General features: G+C 38.2%; 1 protein-coding gene across 1 annotated transcript in view; it reads right to left on the reverse strand.

The window, feature by feature from the left end:
• Positions 1–9617, reverse strand: part of lg20h8orf34 (linkage group 20 C8orf34 homolog) — an 88509-nt gene that overhangs the window by 60673 nt on the left and 18219 nt on the right. Inside the window, exons 3-4 of the mRNA XM_017301774.1 lie at positions 6920–7086; positions 3954–4082 (exon numbers count right to left, since the gene is read on the reverse strand). Coding sequence (XP_017157263.1) covers positions 3954–4082; positions 6920–7086 — 296 coding nt within the window. The remainder of the gene's footprint in view (positions 1–3953; positions 4083–6919; positions 7087–9617) is intronic.

Raw genomic sequence — 9617 nt, forward strand, 5'->3', positions numbered from 1 at the left:
GATGAAAATGACACAAACTAAAGTCTATGATGTCAATAAACAACCAAAGTGACACATACTACACTATGATGTCAAAAAACTACCAAAATGACACACAATAAACTATGATGTCAAAAAAACGACCAAAGTGACACACTAAAACTATGATGTCAAAAAAACAAAACAAAATGAAACATACTAAACGATGACAAAAAACTACGAAAATTACACAAACACTATGATGTCAAAAAACAACCAAAGTGAGACAAACTAAACTCTGATGTAAAAAATGAGAAAATGAGACATTCTAATCTATGATGTCAAAAAAGATGGAAATGACACAAACCATGATGTCAAAAAAGATGGAAATGGCACATACTAAAAACTATGATGTCAAAAAACGGCCAAAATGACACAAGCCAATCTCTATGATGTCAAAAAACAACCAAAATGACACATACTACACAATGATGTCAAAAAATAACCAAAATGACACACACTAAACTATGATGTCAAAAACGGCCAAAATGACACAAACTAAACTCTATGATGTCAAAAAACAACCAAAGTGAGACAAATTAACTATGATGTAAAAAATGAGAAAATGAGACATTCTAAACCATGATGTCAAAAAAGATAGAAATCAGACATTCTAAACTATGATGTCAAACAGCGCTGAAGAAGACACATACTAAAAATTATGATGTCAAAAAACAACCAAAGTGACACACTAACCTATGATGTTAAAAAACAACCAAAGTGACGCATACTAAACTGTGATGTCAAAAAAACAACCAAAGTGACGAATACTAAACTGTGATGTCAAAAAACAACCAAAATGACACACATTAAACTTTGATGTCAAAAAACAACCAAAATGCCAAAACTATGATGTCAAAAAAAAAGAAACATACTAAACGATGACAAAAAACTACGAAAATGACACAAACCATGATGTCAAAAAAGATGGAAATGACACATACTAAAACTATGATGTCAAATAACGGCCAAAATGACACAAGCTAATCTCTATGATGTCAAAAAAACAAACAAAGTAACACATTAAACTGTGATGTCAAAAAACAATAAAAATGACACCTACTACACTATGATGTCAAAAAACAACCAAATTGACACACACTAAAGTCAGATGTCAAAAAACGACCAAAACGACACACACTAAACTATGATGTCAAAAAACGATGACAATGACACAAACTAAAGTATATGTCAAAAAACAACAAAAATGACACACACTAAACTATGATGTCAAAAGGAATGAAAATGACACAAACTAAACTCTATGATGTCAAAATCAACCAAAGTGACACATACTACACTATGATGTCAAAAAACTACCAAAATGACACACAATAAGCTATGATGTCAAAAAACAATGAAAATGACAGGAACTAAACTCTATGATGTCAAAAAACAACCAAAGTGACACAAACTACACTATGATGTAAAAAAACGAACAAAGTGACCCACTAAACTATGATTTTATGATTTTTGGTTATTATTAATTTCCTGACTTGTTCTGTGAAGAACCGAGAGATTGTTATTTGATTGTGCTTTCTGGAAAACAATAAATTTTTACATTAAGGCACTCCTGCAATCATCACACTTTTTCTAATACAAACTGACTCCGGCCACCGACCAGAAAAGGGAAAGGTTATGTGGCCCTCACAGGAAAAGTTTGGGGACCCCTGCTGTAGATCGTCGTGGCTGCTCCGATCTAAATCAGGGGTTTTCCCCGACTGGGAGCGTTAACGCTGAATGTGACAGGTAGTCAATCAGAAAGCGCGGATTCTCCTCCGTGCTTTCTGAGGGGAAATTACAGAGGGGAGTCCCAAACAGCTGACCCAAAATCCAGCGGACATCGGAGGTGATATGTGGAAACATTAATATTTATTCAACATTTCGTGCAAAGAATAAAGAAATGACAAGGGGAGGAGTTGGAGCCAAATTGCTACCGCAGTTGATAACCCCATAGGTTTTCAGCTGTTCTTCGTTAACGTGACATAAATAGGTTATAATGATTTTCTTACAGTCAGGACTTTACACTGACACTAGCCACATGCATTGCAGGTAGATTCTAGTAAAGCAGTGGTCCCCAAACTACGGCCCGCGGGCCGCATCCGGCCCGCCTCCACATTTGGTCCGGCCCCCTGAACAATACCAGAGCATTCAGATTTTTTTTCATACATTGTATTTTCCGGTTTATATGTAGATTTTTCTTCAACCACCAGGGGGCTCTCTAGCAGGAAGTGTGTCCTGTAAACTGTTGGTGTTTTGTTTAGCATGGCGCATTGCTGCCATCTGTTGGACTTTTAGGGAACTGCTTGACTTTTATGTTATTTAATTAGTACAGTTGTTTGCTAGCGGTAGAGCAGATGAACACACGTTTGTTATGAACGCCGCATTTCAGGTCGAAATCTTCGAAGCGATGCCTGTAAGTAGCAGCTTATACTTCAAAACGAGCCTTCATGTTAACATATGAGGAATTCATATGTTAAAGTTACTTTCCGTCAATGGAATATATACTAGTCAGTCCCAGTGACAGTTTCCCTAACGGTTTTTGCCCATGTGCTTTCTAGGCAAGCACCCCCGGCACCAACAATTTCCGGCAGTGTAGGTGATAAACGTGTAACACTTTTTCTGTTACAAACTGACGCCGGCCTCCCACCAGAGAGGAGAAAAGCTATGTGGCCCTCACAGGAAAAAGTTTAGGGACCACTGTAGTAAAGCATCGATTAATGCCTGGTTTTAAAATTAGTTAACTGGACCTGTAGCCATTATTTTGTGCCCATTTGGCTGGACACCACACGACAAACCCGATCGAAGCGTTATACCTAGGATTTCTGTCGGATAATGTGTGGTCTCTCAGGTTTTGAAAATGGTCCGACAATCGGCCGACAACTCCTGTAGTGTGCGCTGGACATTACACCAAGAAAATGAGGATGGGAGGGTCAGTGGAGAGCACCGGAGCTGAGCCTTTCATTCAGTGTCATCAAAAGAAAGAAAAAAAGGCAGGAAGAGACAATAAAGCCGATAATTAAAATGAGGTCGATAGGTTTAATTTATCGAGCGATTAATTGATATATCGTTTATCGCGACAGACCTATGCATTATTGATATCAGACGAGAACATGCATATTGGTTCAAAATGATAGAAAGGTTAGAAGAAAGTTATGCAGAATACCAACACTGAACACAACAATAAATCTTGAAACCAATGGGCTACAGCAGAAAACCACACTGGGTAAAACTCCCATCAACTGAGAAAAGGAAAAGTAGGCCATTATTCACAAAAAAGAAAAAAAACAAATACAAAAGAAAAAAATCTAAAAAATTAAAACTCGACTTTAGCACATCAAAACAAAACACACACAGTTTGGTCCAAATAGTCCTGATTTCAATAATATTCAGCTGCAACATGTCGGTCATTTATCTGCAGCTCCTCTATGATGCTTTCATGACAGTATGGATCAAGATCTCAAAGGAACACTTCTGAAACCTTACCATGAAAAATAAAAAGCTCTACCAATAGCTTTTATTACTATTTTGCAAGTAGATACAGACGCAAAGTGCAGTGGGAAGTTCACCCGTTGAACTGACCCATTATTTCGCAATTAAGCGTTTCAGCTGATATTATATTGTATGTTTACAATACAGCGCTATTACTTAAGGAGAAAATATCTAAAACATTCATTTTTTATTATTATTGTTATACTATGCAGTACATTTTATGGTAACCCAGATTAGTCAACTTCTGCCTGAAATTTTAAATTGCACTCAAAAACTGCAAAAAAAAGTAAAAACCCTAGAATATATACATCTCTCATGTTCATGCATAAATATGTAAAAAAATAAATGATTCAGAAACTTTCAACCAGAACTGTGCATATAGAAGTATAAGAGTCAGCTGGGTACGACACACGCATGCAGTCTGCTGATGTGCAGTCACTCACTTCGTGACAGGCTCTCCAGGGCTTTGCCAAGCTTTTTGCTCTCCTGCAAGATGTGGCTGAGCTCATCAAAGTCCCGGCTCTCCCTCCAGTCCCAGGACGGGCACTCCACTGATCGCGGCACTGGAGATCACAAACGGAAAGACAGAATGGCTGCCTGCAGGAAAGAAAACTGTTGTTTTGCCCTCGAAGATGAAAGCCCTCAAACTAAATGCCTTGCTAGAGTATTCAGCCTTAAATGTTACACAGTTTGCCATAGTACGACCACCAACTTCACTGTATTTTTTTGCCATTTCATTGCATTTGTATTTAGCCCCTCCGTCAATAATACCGTGGAACTAGTTTTACTAAACCCCTCTCATCAAGTCTGCCCCGCCTCTCTGTTCCTGTTGAACAAAAGCATCAAAAACATGATGCTGCCACCTCCAAGTTCCAAGGTGGTCATGGTTGGTTGAGGGCAGTATATATGCAGTGTTAGAAATCTTAAGTTCCTCCAAAATTAAATTGCTTTTATAGCTCTGTTCAGCTTCACATCAATTGTTAGAATATTTCCTGCTCAAAAAAAAAAAAAAAAAAAAGAGAATAAAAACATCCAAACAACATGATGCTGCCACCAACCTTTATTCAAACTGGGCATGATGTCTTCAGGGCAAGAAACTGTATAAAACTGGTTCTCTTAGAGTGACAGCAAGATGATGTGAAATGGAGCACTAGCAGAAAAGTCATCACTTTATTTCCAGAGGGACTGATCATTCTGGTTTGAGGCCAGGTGACAGATGCTGTTACTGTCTTTGATTCACATAACAACTCAGGAAATGACCCACATACCGCAATGAGATCCTGCACCAGCTGCTTTCAAATGATGGGTCATTTATAAACTGTTTAATACAAACAATAATAATGAAAGGGAAAGAGCGACAGCCTTTCACGGATCCTCCAGATCCAACATTCTTGTGCTCACATAGTTCTGTTTGAAAAAAAAAAAATCAAAAAGGCAAATGGCTCATAAAACCTCTGAAGCACATTAGAGTGAGTAGAATGAATGTGCAAATAAAAACCTGCACAAAGTAAGCAACAGCCTGCAAGCACAAATCTAGTCCATAGTGTATATCTGATAGCAGAGCTGCCACAGTCTGTTGTCCTCCACTCTTGTTTACCCTGATTAAGCTGCTTGGTGTTAAAATAACTGTAAGCACAGAGCAAATGCTTCTGGCAAATCCAGGCTGGAGGGGAAAAAGAAAAAAATATTTCATTAGCTTTGAGAAAAAAATGGGCTGTTCTGTTCCGTGCACGGCTCTGTGTCATACTGCAGAAACAAAGGGTTGCGCTGACTCTTAATAGCTTACATCAGAGAAGCGAGCATGTGAGGCATAAACCCACATGAGGCATTTAGTGTTGCTGCAGTGTAGTTTTGCTACTCTATCGCCCTACTGGGCTGTTCTCTCCCTGGGGTTTTTACGGTTCTCATGCTAAATTTATAGATCTTTTTTTCACACTCAACTTTCAGGCCCTCAGTTCTTCACTTTGGAAGAGATCTTGATTAATTAAATGTAGCTACATCTAGAGGATAGGAAGAGAGAAATGAATGAAACAGGAAGGGAGTAAGTGCGCAGTGGAGGAAAGCAATAAAGGAAGGACAGAATCAAGGAAGGGAGGAAGAATACGAGAAAGTAATAACCCATGAAGCAGGGGTGTCCAAAATGTGGCCTGGGAGCCATTTGCAACTCCTGGACTGATTTTGAGTGGCCATGAACCACAATTTATAAATAATTCAAATTTGGCCTCAAAGCACAAGAGACTGATGCAGATGGAGAGTATTTTTTTTATCATCTGGGAAACTGATGTTTTTTTTTTAAACCATCAAAATAAAATCCTATTACAATAAAATGTTATGTACAAAACAAAGAATCAGTGCAATACACACATTTTCACTTCCCATTTAATTTCATAGTTAATAAGACTGTATTTATCAAGTGACTTTTACTTAACAGTGGACTTGGTGCAACAGTTTGGTTTCAATTAATTTAGACTAAAAACAGCATTTATAAGAAAGACTTACCCAGTCCAGTTGTCAATCCAGAGTAAAAAAAACAGCTAGAATGAATTTGCAAACTGCATTTCTTTCTTTTAATAAAACAAACATGCAAAACCTGTTTTACATTTTTGATCTACAACATTTTACACAGCCCACAACCACCTTGTCTAAGTTAAAATGTTGCATGTTTATTTTATTGTTGAGCAGATAAAAAATTAGAAAGAAGAATTGATTGACTTTTTTTTTTAGGTCTGTGAGAAGTTTTGACTTGATTCTTGCCCATGTGTGGGCAGTAGGCCAGGCAAGTGTAAAGAAGGAATCAGAATTTAGAAAATGGACCCGAGAATAAAGCCTGACAACATTTCCAATACTCTTATTTTGTTTTTAAAATGTGCATCAAGGCCCGAAAAACACTTAAATCAATCCTATTTTGATATAAACATTTTCATAAGCTCCGTGTGCTCAGGCTCCTATGCATGCATATTTAATGTCATCCAACTTGTAGCTTTAATATTGTTCATACCGAGCATGCTTGCGATGCACAACACCTACAAAATAATCTTTATTGGCTTCCTTTATTTTCAATTTGCTGACTGCACACGCTCCGCTCATCTCCACATTCGTTTCCTCCGACCACAGCCTAAAATAGACTTGGTCTGGCAGTGACTGAGCACGGTGTTAAATTATTGAGGTAGTCTGTGGCTCTGCTGCCTCTCCCGTTTGACCCGCCCTTATTGCCTCCAGCCTCATGCTTCATTCAATCGTCACAGTTATGGTCATTTATTCCCAAACTTGCTAGGAAGTAAAAAAAAAAAAAAAAAGAAATTGAGATAACAGCAAAACAACTGAAACCATAAGAACCAGAAAACATTTTGCCGACAAATCAGCTTAAATCTGTTGCGGTCTTGAAAGTTGTGCATTGTTGTGACATTACCCAGAAGTTCCATGGCATCATCTTCGTCTTCAATCTCTTCTTCTACGACAGAGGAAGCGGGACTGTTGACCAAATCAAAGGAGTCCTGGGACAACATGGCTGCCAAGAGCTTCTTGTGATGTTGCTGCTGCTCCTTTAGCCCTTTGCTTTTTGTTTCCATCTTCAAGCTAGGGGCAGAAAAAAAAGAGAAAATAGCCTTAGAAGTACACCAAAATAGCATGATTTCTAGACAAATATTTATTAGTTGAATTGGTTGTTTTTGTGATGCTAGAAAGTTCTGTCAGCATAATCCTCTGCATCTGTAATCCATCGGGTGTATGGCTCTGCCAAGTCAGCATTCCCAATAAAAAACAAAATGTTGCTTTTGCCTCGATTGGGTTCAGATTTATACGACTGCAGTCTTTGCTTAGTAGACATAAAATAAATTCAGGTGTCACAAAGGTGGATTGCACCTTCTTATAAATGGCTCGCGGAGAGAAGATGAGATGATTGTGGCGCAGGCACTGACAACTAAGAAACAAAACTTTCAAACAGGAAGTCAAGCTGCGGTTTTTATGCTGAATGCGTAATGCTGTACCGTTTAGTCAGCACCAGAAAACCAGTGGTGCCTCCAATATTGTGTGTTTTGGAATAAGCATCAAAAGAAGCCAGAAGACAAAATTGCAACAAATATCATTTATTCCTTAGTTAAATTAATTACTGAAACAGTCTCTGTACAGGTCAGACTGCTGAACCCAAACTAAAACTAAGAAAGATGATAAACCAGTTCTAATGTTCTTACACTGGATCATGATAGTATACTATGGTTTTAATATTTATTCTATACGTCTTCATTTCTCATTCCTGGTTAATTTTTAATCCATGGCTAACGTTCGTCATCCTGAGAGGCAGCAGCTCTGGAAATGCACCAGTATCCACAGAATTTATCTTCCTCTGTGTTTCCTGTCACTGCAGCACAACAAGTAAAAGGATTTACATTTTTTCCCCACCATTTTCGCTTAAAATCATTTTTCTACCTCTCATTTAAAATTTTGTTATCGCCGACTAACCCGAATCAGTCTTCGTTTACAAAAAACTCTTTGTAGGGCCAGCTTCTGCACTACACTGGGAAAATGTATTTCTATATCCATCTGGATGAGGGTTGTGGATCATAGCCCTGCAAGAGTACTCATTAGATCCTAATCTTCATTTAATGACTTCTATTTACACCTAATAAAAAGGGGTCAAAAGATGACTGATGCTGTACTTTGTCATACTCGCTGTGTGGTAGTTGTGCTAATTAAATTGGTTTAGCTTGATTCTGTAAAAGTCATTAACCACAGATGTTTCATCTGCTTGAACACGAGGACAAAGAGAATTACCGCTGGAGACAAAAAGCACGCAGGAAAATAGGCCATTATAAGCGATCAGCACTTTATTATTTCAGCTTATTTGTGTGTGCGAATAAATACTTTCTCCGGGTCTTTTTTCAAATTACAGAAGCTGAGCTCTAATGGTTTGAATCTCTAGTTACAACATGAAGCTTGAAAACAAGGTTATCTGTTCTAAGAACTTTGAAGTATATATACATTTGAAGACAACCAAGCACAATGTGTGTTGCTGTTGCATGTTAAATGAGAAAATATAATTTAAGCTAATCATCTAAATACATCTTAAATCTTCATCAGTGGTTTTGCCGAGTTGGCAGTGTTACCTGCCATCAGAGAGGTTCTCATTCCTAGCCCTCAGGGCCCAAAGTTTTGAGCGCCTTTGCTCCACAACACCTAATTCAAATCCTTGCATTATCTTCTTGGCATGCCAACAAGTGCCGAAACCCGTTAATCACTCACTCAAGTAAATAAGGTGTGTGTCAGCATGGAAACTCCTAAGATGTGCTGGGCTGAGAGTCCTTAGCCCCAGGATGTGAGGTTCTATCATAAACACCACTGACAGATGAGCTACAATAAAAGGCCAAGTGTAAAAAGTTAGAGGCATTAAAGAAATGTGATTAGACTCAGCTGGGATTTTCAGAAGATGGCAGTGCTGGTTTTCTACGGGTCTCAAAGTGAGCCCACACACTCTTCCATTTCCCAGTTAAACCAAGCGATTTCCCCGTACAATCCACCCATACAGCGACGTAATGAGATAACCTGTGTCTGTGTCAGCCGAGGCCTGTGCATGATGGGCGGTTTTCTATTTTTTCCTGTTTTAATTAGTCATACCAGCCATATGACACACAGTGCAAATTGACTCATGCAAAAATACTAGGATCCAAATTAAGACTCATTCTTGAGTGTCTCTCCTGAACGCCAGCCACCATGCTATCAGAACTATTACTGAGCCTTTGCTTCCCACAAACGTCCTTGAATGATGACCAACGTAATAAAATATAATACAAATTAATAAATTGACTTTTTGTGCCATTTGAGGATCATATTTGGCCTTGTTTCAAGTAGAACAGAGGGAAACAAAAGCAATATATCCAAAAATGGATATATTCATTCATTCATATAGGGGAAAGCTGATATTTTTAGCCTGAATAGTTTGCAAGAATAATGACAAAGTAAGAAAGAGGTAAAGAAAACAGGTTATTTCTCTTCCATAGAAAATACTTCTGGCTCTTTATCCTTCTTTTCATAGATGCATCCATAAACGGAGAATGACCAGTGGGACAGGTTAGTTTTACCCTACTGATAATGTGTTGTTGCAATAGTAATCC

The sequence above is a fragment of the Poecilia reticulata genome, linkage group LG20 (genome assembly GCF_000633615.1).
Source record: "Poecilia reticulata strain Guanapo linkage group LG20, Guppy_female_1.0+MT, whole genome shotgun sequence".
NCBI classification, from domain to species: domain Eukaryota; kingdom Metazoa; phylum Chordata; class Actinopteri; order Cyprinodontiformes; family Poeciliidae; genus Poecilia; species Poecilia reticulata.